The 19,425-nt window shown below is 36.8% G+C and overlaps 1 protein-coding gene across 1 annotated transcript; it reads left to right on the top strand.

Moving 5' to 3' along the window:
- The first annotated feature begins 9,870 nt into the window (after positions 1–9,870).
- On the top strand, positions 9,871–18,683 carry LOC135767433 (uncharacterized). Its single transcript, XM_065277146.2, has 7 exons — positions 9,871–10,254; positions 10,674–10,873; positions 11,086–11,172; positions 12,576–12,662; positions 12,950–13,033; positions 17,873–17,956; positions 18,272–18,683. Exons 2-7 carry the CDS (start codon positions 10,684–10,686, stop codon positions 18,655–18,657), a joined length of 918 nt encoding a protein of 305 aa, XP_065133218.1. The 5' UTR covers positions 9,871–10,254; positions 10,674–10,683; the 3' UTR covers positions 18,658–18,683.
- The last annotated feature ends 742 nt before the right edge of the window (positions 18,684–19,425 follow it).

The raw sequence follows: 19,425 nt of genomic DNA, 5'->3' as shown, positions 1-19,425 counted from the left end.
TAGAAAATTTGAAAAAGATCAACCCAGTAACTTAGTTTTGGTAAACTATTCTCTGCAAGCATGTGAAAAAATAGGTCATTGTAATTTGGCTCTTATTGTGATGTCAGAATAAGGTAATACCGCCCCCTTTATCTGCACTATCCAACCACAGCAATGCCATTTAGTTCAGAGAGAAGAGAGAGAAAATAAGGACTTGACAGCACAATTGAGTTTCAATTACAACAAACCACCCTCATTGTGATCAGTGTTTGCACTTCAGCCGCTCATTTGCATTTTAAATGACACACCCAAAACGGCACACTTTTGCTCGGACCTAGATTAAGACTTAGTTTACATCTTTAAAAAAATCTCAAAATATGTCCCCTTTAAATTTTGTCCCAGATTCGGCCCAGATCCAACACCATTCTTTGTGGCCTTCACTGGCCCACACCTGGCATGGATTGATGGCACTTGTGTGGTCCACTCCTGTTTGACACGTCTCGCCCACGAGCAAGCCAGAGTGATGCCACAAACAGAGTATGAATCTCAACTATGGTGACAATTCAATTAAAAACTTCATGCTGCAATGCATGCTGGGTATTAACAAATTACAAATCTCATTCAGGACTCCCAGCATGCACTGCGACATGGATAAATAATTCACTTTTTACAATTTTCTTTGTCACCATGGTTGAGATTCATAGTCTGATTCTTGATGTTTGTACGTCCCAAATATACAACGGTTATTTTTTGCCAAAATTTCTAAAACTCCTTAATGACAAACTGCTGTGAAAGTGCTGGATCTCATATACAACATTGACAGAAAATAAACTTTTGTAAATCCTTTACTTAGATTATGATTTTTACCATTACATACTAACACCACAGAATTGCACTGTTAACTTTGTACTACCATAACAAATGTGTTTCTTACACACAAAGTAAGATAACGAAGAAAAAATGGAGAAGTCAATGGTCCAACTAAAACAAACACCAATTACAATAATGGTGACTTAAAATTAAACAAAGCATCAACATCTAAACCTAATAAGTGAATTGTGTTTTCTACAGCAATATTTTTACTGAACATTCAGAAATAATGTTTTATAACAGTATTAAAATAATAAAATGCAATTTTTCTCTATCATTCACATAACAAGCAAAAAAGTCAATATAAAAAACAGTTGTTGTTTTAAACATTGTGTTAACATTTAAATAGGACATTCATAATGTTTGACAATGGTAAAATGTAACTTTCCTCTAACGTTCAGACAACACAGAAATGTTCTTAGAATGTCAAGAAAACTGGACACTTTTTATGTTGGCAGAAAGTTTTTGGGAACATTGGGAACTTTCAGGGAACGTTCTTAGAACTTTTCTCTGTTAGCTGGGTATTTGGATCACTTCAGACTCACACACATATGAGCCGGTGCTTACTGTGCAATATCTTTGCCAAAACTGGCCCTGATGCGTCTTTATACAGCTGGGCCACATTTGCTACATCATATGTGGGCCACTTCAGATTCACACCAATATGAGCCGGTGCTTACTGTGCCATATCTTTGCCAAAACTGGCCCTGATGCATCTTTATACAGCTGGGCCACATTTACAGCATCATATATGGGCCACTTCCGACTCACACCCACATGAGTTGGTGCTTACTGTGCCACATGTTTGCCAAAACCGGGCCGGATATGTTTTAAAAGAACTGGGCCACATTTACTGCAACATATGTGGGCCACTTTAGACACAAACCCACATGACCAGTGCTTACCGTGCCATATCTATGCCAAAACTGGCCCAGACATGTTTGTAAAGAGCTGGGCCACATTTGCTGCAACATGTGAGGGCCACATTTGTTTTTTCCTAGATTAGCCCGTGACTGCTGTGCAGCATTTTTGCCAAAGGTGGTCCATATTTGTTGTTTGATATTTGGGCCATATTCACTATTTGTCGGATGGGCCACTTTTGGTTCATATTCAGATGATATGTTGCCGTGGGCACCACATCTTTGCCTTAAAAGGCACACATATAATATGATATATTTGGCCCATTTTTGCAATTTTACATGTGAGCCACTTTAGGTTCACATCCCTTTTATTCGGGCCATAAGAAGGCCACCAGTGTCGCATCTTTGCCTGAAGTGGCCCACATGTGCTTGCTATCTGGGTTTGAACATGCACTTCAATTTTTCACCCCCCCACTCTAAAGGATAGGATGACGCTTAAGAGGTTAAGGAGTTTCATGCAACCGGGCAGTGCTATGCGTTGCTAGAAAGTCCTTAAGTCCCATTTTCCCTTAAAAATTTAAGGTACTATAAGAGGTCCCTTAACGTCACACGCGATGGCTGATTTTATGTTTATTTAAGAAAATGAAGTACCAACGCGCATTTCTAACGTTCGAAATAATCCCTTCGAGAAAAGTGATGCGCATTTATTAGGAGAATAACGGTTTGATCGTCCGTCAATCTAAAGTGTTTCCAGTTTGAATTACTTTCAGGTTCTATACATGCGGCACTTTACAGTCTGTTATTTGCGATGTTTCATTGTACACAAATACGCCGTCTGTTGAGCTGCGTGCGTTGATTTGTTTACGCTGTGAGATTTTGTAACTACACAGCAAAATCCCCAGTGTTAAATTAACACTGCTCGGTGTTTATATAATCCACACCAAGATTGGTGTTAAAAAAACACTAAATCAGTGTTAAAGTTAATAAGATAATGAAGTGATTGAGTCATTAATAGTGAACACCTGCTGGTCATTCCATGTCAAATCAACTCAATTTTGGAATGGTTCCTGTCTTTAAATTTTTATTTTGTTGACTCTTTTTCTGGAGAAAGTAATACTAAACCGAGGAAGAAAGCCAAATTATTAAATGCAATAGATGAAATCACCATAGTTAAATGAACACTATCATCATCTCTGTTTGAAAACTAAAATTACAACTTGCTTGCAGAGTTACATGGATGATAGGTTTAACTTCTAAAGAACTGCTGTAAATCTGGTTAATAAAGTAAGTCACCATTGCTCCGATTAGTGTTTCCTTTAGTTGGGTACTTGGGTCTTGAAGTTTAATGTTAGTTTTCTTCTGCTCATTGTGGCAGTGTGTTTATAAAACACATCTGTTAAAGCAGAGGAAGAGGAGAGAAATGAAGTCTATTACTGTTACTATGTTAATTAGTGTGAAAGTATAAGTCTTGGGATTCAATGATATCATAAAAAAGTAATCACTGAATATAAGTTTTTAATTTATGTTCTGCCAACCCTGTGAGGCTCCCATGAAATCCAATAGTGCTGTAAAAGTCCACATACCCTGAAGAGTTAAATATTGTTTTCCCAAATCTAATCTGTGGTGTAAGTCAGACACACTGAGACTTCAACAATCAGCCTATAAAACACAATCATGGTGACAATCAACAACAAAGCTTCATGCCGCAATGCATGCTGGGTACCAGGATTGTAGAAAACTCATTCATAAATCCCATCATGCATTGCAACATGACAAAAATTTAGCAACTTTCTTACCATTAACTGTCACCATTGTTGAGATTTGTATCAGAAATCATGAAGTCTCTCTTAAGCAAAAATCAAAATAACAAAAAAAAACACACTAAAGCATATACGGCAGTCTCATTCAATGTCATTTACATAAAGTTTTTTTATGCCTGTTTCTTCATAATTAATTTGTGACCAAATGTTTCAATGATTTGTAGAGTAGAATATAATAAAAATAAACTGAGAAGGTCTGGAAGGTTTTCCCTTTACATGAAGCAATGAACAAGTGATCTTACTAAAACATTGTTGCTATTGCTAAAAGAGCAGAGCTAGATCAGTGAAGGTCAAGGGACAAATGCCTAACTAAAGGAAACACTAATCACAGTAATGGTGACTTCAAATGAACTCATAACAAACACAAACTTAAGATTTAATGTGATACATTTTGTGATAAATGTCTATTTGACTTGTGAGACATCACATCAGAGAGAATATTTGTCTACTAAATCACGCGTGTGGATACTGGAATAGTTGAGCACTTGTATTTTGTTCTGACAGCTGTTTAGAAGTTAAACTTATCCATTTAGAAAATAACTCTGCAAGTTATCATTTTATTTTTCAAACAAGATGCTGATAGAGAGGCAAACGTGAAAGATTGCAGCTCTTGGAGGCATACACCCAACAGTATTCATCTATTGCATTTAATAATTTGTCTTTCTTTATTATTTTAGTATTTTCTCCAGAAAACGAGTCATCAAAATAAAAATTTAGAGACAGGAAAATGTCCAAAATGTAATTGATTTGAATGACCAGCAGGTGTTCACCATTAATGTCTTAATCATCACTTCATTATCTCATTAACTTTAACACTGATTCAGAGTTATATTTTTAACACCAGTCTTTTTTAACACCGATCTTGGTGTGGATTATATAAACACCAAATAGTGTTGATTTAACACTGGTAGAGTTAATTTAACACTGGGGATTTTCCTGTGTATAGCAACCGCTTCTCCGCTGCCGTGTTTTGGCAGAGACTACTGTAAAATACTTAGTATAAACACTTAGGTAAGGGTGACAGTTAAGACCTTTGTTGCTACGCTCTTAAATAAATCCCTTACCTCAGGGTTTTTTTCTCCCTCAGGGAAACCCTCACTTAAGGAGTTTCATGCAACCGGGCACTGGCCTCTTGCCTTCATAGCACGAAGCGCAGGATTAAACCAGGCATAACGAGGCATAAGGGTCTTATCTAGCAAAACAATTGTCATTTTTTGACAATAAAAATAACAAATATACACTTTTAAAGCACAACTTCTCGTCTAGATCCGGTCGTGATGCGCCAGCGTGACCCCACGCAATACGTCAAGAGGTCACAGGGGACGAACGTGAAACTCCACCCCAGTGTTTACAAGTGTGTTGAAAGAGGACCATTCCTACGTTGTTGTATGTCAACTGATACTAATTAATGTCTTTGTGTCAATTTATTGTTTACAATGGTCCGCAAATGTGCGTTTTATATGTAACGTGACCTCCCTACGTCACTACGCATTAACGTTAGGCCGCGCTGGACCGGACCTAGATGAAAAGTTGTGGTTTAAAAGAGCATATTTTTTATTTTTCTTGTCAAAAATGACAATCGTTGTGTTAGATAAGACTCCTTATGCCTCGTTTGGGATCGTTTATAGTCCTTTAAAACTCAGTTGAAAAAAACTGTTATGTGTAAACACTAGGAATCATCAGCATTGACTCCACATACTCCCGCATTAATATTATACCATACACTCACTTCAAAGCAATATTACCCGGTTTCAGAACAAGAGAGTAAAAGATTTACCAACATACTCACGGCAGTGCAACCCACTGCACACTCCAACAACAACAGAGGAGAAACGCGAGCGAACCTGAAACTGAACCTGAACGAGAGCGAGACACGGCTCACAAGAGAGAGTGAGCGAGAGCGAGCGAGCGTCCGAACCAAACTCCCTTAAATAACTTCCGGTATTGCATATACACATGCATAAGCTCCGCTACCAATAGTAGAGTAAAAAAAAAAATATTGACAACTGTCACAATAGAGTTTGTTACAATGTAGCTATCATAATTTTACATCATAAACTCACAATTAGAATTGTACTGTCAATACATATTATGTGAAAAATCATTGTAGATTGTAAGTTTGTTGATCTGAACACTTAATTATGTGCTGTGTTAACACACCATCGAATTGGACTAATACTCTAGCATGACTAACAATTTAGTTTTGAAAAAATTACATGAAACCTTACATAATTAAATAAAACAATGTCATCAAACACAACATTTATAAGACTTGATTACTTTACCTCATCCAATAACATGATTTCTCATCCCGTCTGATTGATGGCCATCAGTGGTTGATCCAATAACTCCACACTGCTTCAGAGAGTCATTAATCTACCTCATTGTTTTTGGTTTGATCATACACATTGCACCTTTAACATTGGTACAGTTAATCTTTTTTTCTAAAACAAGCATTTTCCCACTTTAAATCAGCAGATGGAGCCAGTTTACTTCATTGTTCTGATGTTTCAGTCTGGACTTTAGCATGGAGCTAAACTTCAAAACCTAAACTGTCGTGCTTATAATGGAGTACCAGGCAATCCTGGACACAATGTTTGTGGGTTTAATTTTTTAATAATACGCATCAGGCATTAAACATGGAAATATCAGCCATCTTGTAATTGAGTTTCAATGCATCCTGGAGGTGACATTACATCTCTAAAATCTGAAATCCAGCATCTAAATGCCAAAGTAACAAGTTTTGATAGGCCTACATCCAGAAAGGTTGGACAAAAATAGTTTTTTGTTAAAAGTTTTGCTAATCAGATTAAATGATGAAAGGAAATTGGTGGAACAATTGCTTTGCCAGGAAATACTGCTAAAGCTTTGAGTAGGTAGCCAGTGGATTAAGTGATGAGAACGCAAATGCTGGAGTCCCCTCTAAAAATGTTGCTATGTTAGCCCCATAAACTGTACAGAAATTCTTGATCGCTTAAGTCCCCTTTACATTTCTTTTGAAAACGGCAGCAGGGCAGACTTCGGCTCTTTCTCCTCTGTGACTTTCAGCACGTTCAGCCCCATCTAGGCAATACAGTGGAATACTTCAAATAAGGTGGCTGAGCTAGAGGGGTGTGCAGGGTGTCCAAATTGAATATGCTACTTTCACTCCCTAAAAGAATAATTTTTCTGTTAATTGACGTGTTTATTTCAACGTGATGCAGCACAGCACATTATTAAAATGAATAAAATGGACTGAATAAAGTCACTGCTCATAGATTGGGCTTTTTTCTCTTTGTGCTGTTCTACAACAGAACTCGACTCCATGTATTTATTCTTGAAGTGATCTTTTAACTGTGTTGATGAGATTAACTGTGTTGAACTGGACTGCTGCCTTGAAAATGAATCATGTGCACGGGGCCTGGTGCTTCCTACCCAACAATAGACCAATTTAGAGTAGACGTCACAGTTACGTCACTGCAAGCTGCGTGCGCAATTCGGTTGCAGAAAAACAGTGGAAATGAATTAGACACGAGTGAAAAGAGCAAGATAACTCACTAGAAAATGTCCTGTTGTGCTATTAAGTGTCAGAATAAGAATGCCAAAAAAGATGGCTTTCATTTTTTCAGAATACCATCGTCGAAGACATCATTTGAAGATAAACGTAGGTGTTTATGATTACAATAAGCCCTTAAACGGACAGAATGGAGCGAGGAAATCATCTGGAAATCTTTTAAAAATTAGAATAGAAAATAAGTAGAGAAGATGCCCGGTGTTCTGTCGAAGTCTGTTCCCTCCATGTGTTTCTTATAGCGTTTTTATCACGTTACAATTATAATTTATTAAGGAAGAAATAATAGAAAACAGGAAAATTATGAAATATTTAATAAACGCTATTATATATAATACATGATGTATTGCTTTTATATGTACTTTTAGCGATTCAGACTGTAAAAATAATTGATTTAGCAAAAAAGAACAATACATATACATTACATACATGCATATCAGTAGCCAAGCCATTTAAACTTTTTATCTATACTGTAAACGTATCTAAAAAATAAACGTAACGTGATTAAAACGCTATAAGAAACATTGCACTAAAGGGAAACATAGGGGAATCAGACTTCGACAGAACACCGGATCCATAAAAATCACGGTTTAATGCTAAAACACTTCACAAGCCTACTGCGGAGCAGTCACTTTCTGCAACCAGTTTGGCTCCGCCCACAAAAAACGTCATCTCTATTTGCAAACACGAAATTGGTCTATAGCATGCATGCAAAGAGCTAAATGAGTTCACGTTTGCGTCTTTTAGGTAAACAGACAAATACATATTAACGTGTCTCAAAAAAAGATGTCTTAGTGAGTATCATATTAAACAATTGATTATCTTAAACATTCTGGGGTGGTTTCCCAAACAGGGATTAGCTTTAACCAGTACTAAGCCTTAGTTTTATTAGGAAATATAATTAGTTTTAACAAACATACCTTTTTAAAAACATAATTTGTGTGCATTTTGAGGCAAAAAACAAAGGGCACTGATGTATTTTAAGATATGTCTTTGCAAGTTGTTTTCAGTTTGGACAGCTCTTACATTTGTTTTAGTCTAGGACTAGTCTAATCCCTGTCTGGGAAACCGCCCCTTTATCAGTCTTTTAGGCCTACCTGTTGAAGTCTCTGTTATTAAAGTTAACTAAATAAGAAAACGAGAGGAGAAAATCTGTAACATTTTAACAAAGATAAATCCAAATTTATCTTAAATAGGCTCAATTAAGTTTAAGGTAATTGTTAAGTTTAAGGTGTATTATGGAGTTAGATTTTACAAAAGTTACTGCAGTTAATATGAGATCTTTTGTTTCATTAACAGACATAAATCAGATGTGAGAAAAAGTTTAAAATCCAGCCTTACATTATGTTTACATGCCATTAATCCATGGAGTCAGTGCACTAGCCTATAGCCTATATTTATCTAATATGGGGTGATATGAAGTAATCAGCAGTCATGAAATTCATTCATGCTTTTTTGATGCTTTGCACATTGTTTTCTGGATTTATATATATATATATATATATAATTTATTCTATTATACTCTATGAAAACCCTAGAATCGCCCGTGCTTGAGTCACAGACAGAGATAAAGAAGGACAGTTTGTAGACGTTAATGGAAACCAGGGAGCTCATTTATAAAGCATGCGTATGGAAACGTATGTACGCCAGCTCCCATGGAAAAGTGGTGATTTATCATTTAAAAAAATCTCTTGATGGGAGAATGGCCTTGCAGGGTGGGATCTGAGGATGATTTATGTACGCATACACAGCAAAATCCCAGGATATTATAGGAATATTATTGTGAAATACTTTTTTTGCCTCACATGCAGATATCATGAATCACCCCATTAATCGCAACCATGGTGACAAACATGATGTTGCAAAGCATGCTGGGATCCACCATGGTATAAAACTCATGACTCCCATCATGCATTGCAACATAAATTATGTCACCATTGTTGCGATTAATGGGGTGATTCATGATATCTGCACGTGAGGCAAAAAAATAAGCTTTCCAGCAAGTACTTAATAATAAAATTTAAAAAGTTTGATCTGAGGAAAGCTCTGTAAGTTAAAACCAATAGAGAATATATATTTGATCAACATTTTATTTCTATGAATACCGAATTTTTTGATTGTGTAAACAATTTACTTATATCTACAATCTCTGTTATAAATACATTATAAACTTTATCTTAACAACCTTTGCAACAAATAATGTGTTCAATGAACACTGTTGCAAAGACCTGATCTGTGATTTATAAGGGGAACATTGCTTTCTTTTATGAGTATTCATATTTTTTGACGTATGCCATTTTTGGCTTTGGTGCGTACGTAGACTTTAAGTAAGGATCATAAATAAGACTTTTGACTTTTACCAAATGGGGTTCAGGCCAGCATGATAATTATATTGGAGCAAAAGACTGTGGTGTTCTCAAAATGGGTTCTGGTTATTAAGATGATGTTAGTTGTAACCAAGAAAATCCACATCTATTAAATGTAAAATAGAAATCACATAGAATGTGCCATATTCAGCGTAAGAAACGAAATTATTTTCCTGTAACTTTACAGTAAGTGGCAGCACAGTTGCCAGCAAGTTACTGTATTTGGTTTAGAGGAATCATTCTGTAATGAATGTTACACTATTGTATAACTAATAAAGAGTACGTTTAATAAGAAAATATATATATATATATATATATATTTCTTCTCTTCAGATTTCTTCCTTCTATTTTGGGGTTAGGAAGAACCAATACATATAATAACCAAATATTTTTCTAAAGCAGTATGTGTACAACAGTTTCCAGTTACAGAATTTAAGTATTATGCTAAAAAAAAGTGATGTTCACATATTAAGAAGTTAAATCATATGCTCTGGTCTACCAAGTTGAACCACTGTGACAGATTTTAAACTGATGTGTTAGTGCTCTCCACCACAGTAATCAAACCACCTAATGCAATGCAATCTTGTGACATTTAAGAGGCCCAATCAAAACCTTGTTTGTTTTTTCTTTCATTTCTCATATCTGTATTTTATCACACACCTCCAAACAACTGATGAGAAGATTTTATTGGTTTGCCTGTTGGTGTACTCTGCAGTGAGTAAACTATTTGTAGGCACCGCACAAATAAATTCAGCTAACGCCACAGTAAACTTAAGACCTGTCATCTTGATAACATAGTAGGCTAATAGGTAAGACTCGTTATTATTTTAAACAATTTGTTTTAAAGATTATATTTGGGTAACAAATCAAACAACAAATATAAAGCTTAGCAAGCAAGAGAATGTTGCTGTTGTTATATTGTTAAAACAGAATAGACTGAGAGAATTATACTGTGTATTATGTTTATGTCATTTAAGCTAAAATGTGCTAATGTGTGAAAGATCCTGTCCTATATTTATGTTTCAGCAACTGAAACAACTAATATGTGTCATGTCTATATGCACATGAATGTGATAGAGGATATTTATAGTGAAGTTTAGACAATGTCACTTGTTTACATATGTTTGAATCATTAAATGTATCATCATTTCTATTCAGATCATTTTTTTTAATAATTATGTACAATCTTTTCCTAAAAGACTTTCCTGAAACTTTGCTATTTCCACAGTCAACCTCACATGATGATGTTAAGGCAATGCTTATTTGCTGTGCTGCTCCAAATGCAGTTTTGGTCTCATCTGTTGGCTGCAACAAATAATAGCTGTGCGGTTTATGCTGGGGTACCGGGTATACCTGGACACAACGGCATCCCTGGCAGGGATGGTAAAGATGGGTCTGCTGGTCAGAAAGGCGAGAAAGGAGATCCAGGTTTGTCTGATCTTTCTGGTTAGGTTAATATGTGTTATTTCTGGCTAGTGTTTTTTTTTTTTTACTGTATTTTTACTGTATTTTTTACTGCTAGCATTACTGTCCACTATTTATGTGCAGACTGAAATGCCACATGAGCCATATGAGAAAGAGATTTGGATGACTGCATGAAAATAAAGATTTGATTAAGATACATCACTTTTTCACTACAGGAATCGGTGCACAGGGACCTCCAGGCAAAATGGGACCAGCAGGTCCTATAGGCCCTAAAGGAGAGAAAGGAAACACTGGGCAAGCAGGTAAAAATATTGCAAAAACATTTTAACAAAGATAACTATAAAAAGTGAACATTATAATATAAACAGACAAACTCCAGACCCTATGAATGCAGACTCTGTCTGCAGTCAGGAACACATACTGAAGTAAACTCAATTTACAGAGGTGACCATTTACAAAAGAAATCACAAAATAGTATTTTATTTCCTTTTGCTATGTTAAAGTAATTCAGTAAAGAAATAAAGAGAGTATAACATGCTACAGTAAATCATTCGCATACATTGTGTTATGCAACAAGTCTTCAATCAGACATCGAGCACTTATCAACAGAATTAATGTGTTGACATGACTAATAATGTTAATTATTTGCGTTAACAGCTTTACAGATGTACAAATTTGTACGTATTTCAATTCTTAAATTTTAAAATGGCGGGCATTGGCGTTTCTTACTCGTATTAATGGCATGTTTTCAGGCAAATTTTCATGTTTATTTAAGACTCATTTTCAAGTTCATGACTTTCAGAGATTACACAATAGTAAATAAGACTACACTATAAAACCTTCAAATTAAAACATTTCTGCAATCTTTTAACCATTTCTAATATTTAGTTTGTATTAGTTTGTAATAAAATGCGTTTAAGCCCAGATGAGTTGATTCAACTTAAAAAAACATTATTATTATCATTATTATGAGCTCTTAACTTCACAAAAATAATAATAAGCAACAATAATACCAACTGCAGTAGTATAAAAAATGCAACCAACAGCAAAATAACAATCAAATAACATAAAAGTTAATTTATGCATGCTGCAATGCATGATTGGTAAACATTTTAAATCCAGAGATTGAAATAAGTAAAAAATACATTGATTCAACTCAACATTTCTTGTTGAATAAGAGAAATAAAGCAAATTGTGCATTAAACTAAAACACTTGCATAATGGAGGGATAATTAATGGTTAAGTGTACTTATTTATTTGGGTTAAAACAAATTGAGGGTTAACAGTGTCTGCAGTCATCTCCTGTGCAATAATAATTACAGAAGATACATTCACAAAAGATGTTAATTGTATTCATTCACTGTAATCCACATCTTTAAAATTCATACAATTGCAAGAAACATATCCAAATTCAGCCCTTTATCCAGCAATCATAATCCCAGTTCTCATCAGCCACAGTAAAGTTACATCTCGTGTTCGTTATGAATTTAAATTTAAATATTGCGCCTTAAGAAGCTTTACGACATATGGTTTTACGGCACTGATCTCAATTGGCTGTTGCGTGCTACATCACAGATTTGTGACATTGCCGTCTTTCAGTTGGTGTACATTTGAAATTTGAAATGCGTAACTTGACAGAGAAGCCAGATTAATGTTCTTTAGAAAATGTTCTACTGGATAAAGATTAATCACTTTTTCACTGCAGGAATTGGTGTACAAGGACCACCAGGCAAAACGGGACCAGTAGGTCCTATAGGCCCTAAAGGAGAGAAAGGAAACACTGGGCAACCAGGTAAAATAATTTGAAAACATTTTAACAAAGATTGCAATATAAAGTCAACATTATAATATAAACAGACAAACACCAGACCCTAAAGTCAGGAACACTTACTGGATTTAATTCAATTCACAGAGGTGACTGTTTACAAAAGAAATCACAAAATAGTATTTTAATTCCTTTTGCCATGTTAAAAGGAATTCAGTAAAGACATAAAGAGAGTATAACATGCTACAGTAAATCATTCTCATACATTGTGTTTGTGGTTACTTTACAGTATCAATCTCAATCTTTCTTTACAGGCTCTCCTGCTGACATCAGTTTAACAAAAAGTCTTCAATCAGAGAACCAAAAACTTATCAACAGAATCACAATTACAGAAAGAGGTAGATGAATACTAAAATAAGACATGTTTCAGTTCCCTTTCAGTCGGTCACTACGACGTCACGTTGTGACCGACGAATTGGGAACCGCTTCGCGGGTGACCTATCTACTTCGAGAAACTACGAAATCGCCAATGAACTTGGCATGCAGGTATTTGCATAATGCCTGCGCCGCCACAATACCAAATCAGCTTTTATTGCTTCGAAGCCGGCAGATATCTGCTCACGAGAAGCTTACTGATCTTCGTAGATCCTATTTTCTGGGAAAATATTCTCAGCTTGCTGAAGTTGGTTGTGCGAAGACACCTCAGCGGAGGCTCACAGTTTTTTTTCTCCACCCTTTCTCTCTCTCTCTCTGTCTCTTTAATTTAGGATTTGAATTCGAGTGAATGCGTTGCCTCTCCCAGTGTGTTTCACGTTTGCACAAAAGAGTGATTTCCCTAAAAGAGCGGCACGTTTGAGCTTTGTGTCTTTTTAAAGACAGCCATTCATTCATGTCACGGTCGGGTTCGTCTTTTTAAAGATGGAATTCCGTCCGTGCTCTGTTTCTGGATGCGGTGTGTTCATCGCTCCCCGGGATGGCCACGAGCGTTGTTTTTCGTGTCTGGGGCTCCAGCACACAGAGGCAGCGTTGCGTGATAGTTCATGCTCTGTCTGCGAGGGCATGACTATAGCAGATTTGCGGAGACGGGTGTCATTCCTCCGGCAATGGCCCCCGCCTTCCAAGTCTTGTTTGCTCCGCTTTGCGTTCGAGGGGCGAGCATACCAGTACAATGTCCTCCCATTCGGGCTCTCTCTGTCGCCCCATGTATTCACCAAAGTAGTGGAGGGGGCTTTAAAACCCCTGAGAGAGAAAGGTGTGCGCATTCTCGCGTATTTAGACGATTGGCTCATAATAGCTCAAACACGTCAGACGCTGTGCGATCACAGAGATTTAACTCTAGAACACCTTGCTCGTTTGGGTCTTCAGGTCAACTGGGAAAAGAGCAAGCTTTTCCCCGTGCAGAGAATCTCTTTTCTCGAGATGGAACTGGACTCGGTTGATTTGAAAGCTCGTTTAACAGAAGCGTGTGTACAGCCCAGATAGCAAAATTGCTGTGGCCCAGTTCTGGCTCACATCTGACACTTTCATCTGGCCCACCTTTGGCATGGAATGATGGCACTTGAGCGGTCCACTTCTTTTTTCCAGAACTTTGCCACAAGCAAGCCATAGAAATGCCACATGTCAGCCAAGCACAAAGCAAATAATGCAGATCTGACCCAAATCCGGGTAGTAGTTGATATAAATTCTTGCCCAGATTCGGCCCACACCTGGCATGATTCATGGCACTTGTGTGGTCCACTCCTGTTTAACACATCTCAACCACGAGCAAGCCAGTGTGATGCCACAATCAGAGTATAAATCTCAACCATGGTGACTATTAAATGAAAAACTTCATGCTGCAATGCATGCTGGGTATTAACAAATTACAAATCTCATCCGGGACTCCCAGCATGCATTGCAACATGGATAAATAATTAACTTTTTACAATTTTCTTTGTCACCATGGTTGAGATTCATAGTCTGATTCTTGATGTTTGTACGTCCCAAATATGCAGCGGTTAATTTTTGCCAAAGTTTCTATAACTCCTTAATATCAAACTGCTGTGAAAGTGCTGGACTTCATACATATTATTGACAGATAAAAACTCTTAAAAGTAAACCAATTAATTAGATTATGATTGTTACCATTATATACCAACCACCACAGAATTGCAACTTTATTGTAAATAATTTTACACTACCATAACAAATGTGTTTTATACACACAAAGTAAGGCAACCACGGAACTTCTTATAAATAAGTCAAGGGTCCAACTAAAACAAACACTAATCACAATAATGGTGACTTAAAATTAAACAAAGCATCGACATCTAAACCTAATAAGTTAAAGGGGACATATTATGAAAATCTGACTTTTTCCATGTTTAAGTGCTATAATTGTGTCCCCAGTGCTTCTATCAACCTAGAAAATGTTAAAAAGATCAACCCAATAACTTAGTTTTGGTAAACCATTTTCTGCAAGCATGTGAAAAAATAGGTCATTGTAATTTGGCCCTTATTGTGATGTCAGAATAAGGTAATACCGCCCACTTTATCTGCACTATCCAACCACAGCACAACCATTTAGTATGGAGAGAAAGAGAGAGATAAATTATTTCACAGCACAATTGAGCTTCAATTGCAACAAACCACCATCATTGTGATCAGTGGTTGCACTTCATCCGCTCATTTGCATTTTAAATGACACACCCAAAACGGCACACTTTTGCTCAGACCTATTTTAGACTTAGTTTACATCTTAAAAAAAATCTCATAATATGTCCCCTTTAATTTTGCTTTCTACAGCAATATTTTTACTGTTTTCAGAAATAATGTTTTATAAAATAATAAAATGCAATGTTTCTCTATCATTTACATAACAAGCAAACAAGTCAATATAAAAACAGTTGATATTTAAAACATTTTTGGGAACTTTCAGGGAACGTTCTTAGAACTTTTTTCTGTTAGCTGGGTATATGAATCACTTCAGACTCACACCCACATGAGCCAGTGCTTAATGTGCAATATCTTTGCCAAAACTGGCCCTGATGCTTCTTTATACAGCTGGGCCACATTTGCAACATCATATGTGGGCCACTTCAGACTCACACCCACATGAGCCAGTGCTTACTGTGCTACATGTTTGCCAAAACCGGCCCGGATAAGTTTTAAAAGAACTGGGCCACATTTGCTACATCATATGTGGGCCACTTTAGACACACACCCACATGAGCCGGTGCTTACTTTGCCATATCTTTGCCAAAACTGGCCCAGACCTATTTGTAAAGAACTGGGCCACATTTGCTGCAAAATGTGAGGGCCACATTTGGTTTATTCCAAGGTTAGGCCGTTTCTGTTGTGCAGCATTTTTGCCAAAGGTGGCCCACATGTGATTTGATATATTTGGCCCATTTTTGCTATTTTACATGTGAGCCACTTTAGGTTCACATCCCTTTTATTCGGGCCATAAGAAGGCCAGCAGTGCCGCATCTTCGCCTGAAGTGGCCCACATGTGCTTGCTATCTGGGGTCTGACCGAGCAGGGCCGCCATCTCGGGGTTGAACACGGGCTCCAAAACCCTACCCAAAGGAGGGAGTGTATCCGAGTCAGCCTCAGAAATAGACGCCCCCCTCTGATGCAGCGACAAATAAAGAGTCTTCATTGAGAGGACCGACAGATGCCGGGGGGTGTCGTAGAACAAAAGCCCACCATCTCCATCGGCACCTCTGCCGGCTGTGGATGGGGTGCTAAGATTCGTAGGACATACCAGCCATCCCGTTCAACACCGTGGTGCGGAGATCGTCCTTCCGGAGCTTTGCAGACACAATATTAGCGGTGCTTGGCAACAGAAGGGGGGGGTGACGAAACCCGTCTCCTCAAATCCACAAGGGTCATGTTCTTGCAGTGAGAACATAAAGCCTCCACGAATGCTGCCTCGGTGTGCTGAATGCTCAAGCACAAAAGACAGAGATCTTGACCATCCTTAGGACCTATACTGTATATTTGACACATACAGAAATGCACAGACAACTTTAAAAAAACGCACTCGCCGTGACATGACAGAATGGCTTTCTTTAAAAGACACAAATTTACCTTGTACTGCTCTTAGGGAAATCACTCTTTAATGCTGAGTTGATGAAGCATGCAGGGAAGTGGCAATGCAAAAACTCAACTCAATTTCAAAGACTGTGAAAAGAGGTGGAAATCCGTGAGCCTCCGCTGTGGTGCTTTCTCTCTATCCAACTTCAGCAAGCAGCGAATATTTGAGCAGAAGAGAGCTTTTCGATAGCAGTTGACTGCCAGCTTTTGAAGTGAAAATAGCTGATTTGGTATTGCACCTGCTGCTCGTTATATACTCACGCGGCGGCACCGGCAGATGCAAATACCTGCATTTCAAGTTCACTGCCATTTTCCAAGTTTCTCAAAGTGATTGATCACGCAAAGCGCATTCCCAATTCGTTGGTCACTGAAAGGGAACTATACTTTTGAAAATGTTCCTTTTGTAGGTGGGTGGTGCTGGGTGCACTTAATAATGTTACTACAGTTTCTATACAGTTGTATTTTACACTGCTGTTCATGGATTTGTTGCATCTACTTGCTCTTTTAAATTTTTTTATTATTTTAAGGCATTTTCCATGTAAAATGGAAAGCCATGTTGAGTTTATTGACACTTGTTATTTTTCATATTAATTGAGTACAGGTTGGACAGTCATTTTGAAAGTTATTTTGACAAAGCTGGTAGAAGCTGGACTATATTGGGTCAATATTTCACAATGAAAGGACGGTCATTGCTTGCTGTATATATTCTATTATAAATACTGAATATTTAAGAGCTTTGCAATTTTTCTGTTTTTTTTTTTTAATTATTATTTTTTTGCTTGTAAAGCTGCTTTGAAGAAATAAGAAATTGTAAAAAGAAATGAAAAAATAACATTGCTATACAAATAAAAAAGTTGTTGTTATGAAAGGTCTTTATTTTTTGTGGGGTGGTTTCCCGTACAGGGATTAGCTTAAAACAGGACTAGGCCTTAGTTTAATTAGGAAATATAACTAGTTTTAACAAACATGCCTTACTAAAACATTACTTGTGTGCATTTTGAGGCAAAACAAAGGGCACTGATGTATTTTAGATGTCAGTTCAAATTGTTTTCAGTTTGGACAGCTCTTAAATTTATTTTAGTCTAGGACTAGTCTAATCCCTGTTTGGGAAACCGCCCCATTATGTTTAAGAATTTAATATTTGTTTGTTTGTTTTACAGCTTTGGATGCTGCTGAAAAAACTATTCAAAAACTTCAGTCAGATGACAGACATCTGACCGCCAGACTCAATGCAATAGAAAAAGGTATAGATGCCAAACACATCACATTTTTAAATTATTTAACCACGATTTCATATTAGGGCGGTTTCCCAGACAGGGATTAGACTAGTCCTAGACTAAAATAAATGCAAGAGCTGTCCAAATGGAAAACAACTTGCACTGACATATCTAAAATACATCAGTGCTCTTTGTTTTGCCTCAAAATGCACACAAGTGATGCTTTTAGGAAGGTATGTTTGTTAATACTGTTATATGTCTTGGTTTGAGCTAATCCCTGATCGGGAAACCACCCCTTTGTGGTGTTCATGAACTCATTTTAAAATAATCCTTTATGTTAAGCTTCAAGATTCAAGATATTCAGAAATGCTGGAATGAAATATTATGTGTCTTTCGGACTTGAGGGAACTTTTGATCAAGCTTTGGAGTTCTGCAAAGGGAATGGAGCGACAATTGTACTGCCGACCACTGAATTTGAAAATAAAATTTTAAAGACAATGAATGTTTTACCTGACTCTACCAATATAATGATTGGAACAACAGACAAACAGAAGGAGGGGACATTTGTGGATCTGAACAATCAACCGCTATCTTTTAGCAAGTGGGCGAAAAAGGAGCCTAATAATTATGATGGAGCAGAGGACTGTGTTGTTCTTAACAGTGATGGTGAATGGAATGATGTTGGATGTAATACAAAAAGGCATGTGGTGTGTGAAACAAAGGTCTAATAAAACTCAGCATATACTTTCACAAATGATTTTGAACTGTGATTTTCCTTAGAGTTCGGATGGTCTATACTTTTAAACTGTATAAAAAAGAATACAGCAATTATTAACTAATTTTCACAAAAACACTGTCATTTATGTAAAATATCTTTAGACATATAGGTGTATTAAAATTTAATACAATTCATTTTTAAATGTGGTTTTATGATCTGTATACAAATAAAAAAAAAATAAACTGGTGTTAGGTAAGACACAACACACACTGCAAAATTCTGGGAGTTAAATGAACACTGCTCAGTGTTTATATAGGTCCACTCCCCAGAGTGTTAAAAAAGTAACACCGGAGAGAGTTAAAAGCTACAATCTGTGACTTTCTCCTCTCTATCACCATCTCTGTTTGAAACCTAAAATTGCATTTTACATCTTACTTGTAGAGTCATTTTCTTAAAGGGGTCATATGATGAAAATGTTAGCATTGCCACTTTGTAGGTTTGAGCAAAAATGTGTCGTTTTGGGTGTGTTTTTTAAAATGCAAATGAGCGGATGAAGTGCAAACACTGATCACAATGATGGTGGTTTGTTGTAATTGAAACTCTATTGTGCTGTCAAGTCCAAAAATGTGTCGTTTTGGGTGTGTTTTTTTAAATGCAAATGAGCGGATGAAGTGCAAACACTGATCACAATGATGGTGGTTTGTTGTAATTGAAACTCAATTGTGCTGTCAAGTCCTTCTTTTCTTTTTCTTTCTTTCTGCACTAAATGGCAGTGCAG

The sequence above is a fragment of the Paramisgurnus dabryanus genome, chromosome 6 (genome assembly GCF_030506205.2).
Source record: "Paramisgurnus dabryanus chromosome 6, PD_genome_1.1, whole genome shotgun sequence".
Lineage (NCBI taxonomy): Eukaryota > Metazoa > Chordata > Actinopteri > Cypriniformes > Cobitidae > Paramisgurnus > Paramisgurnus dabryanus.
Note: the sequence above shows the minus strand (reverse complement) of the source record. Positions and strands in the feature narration are given on the sequence as shown.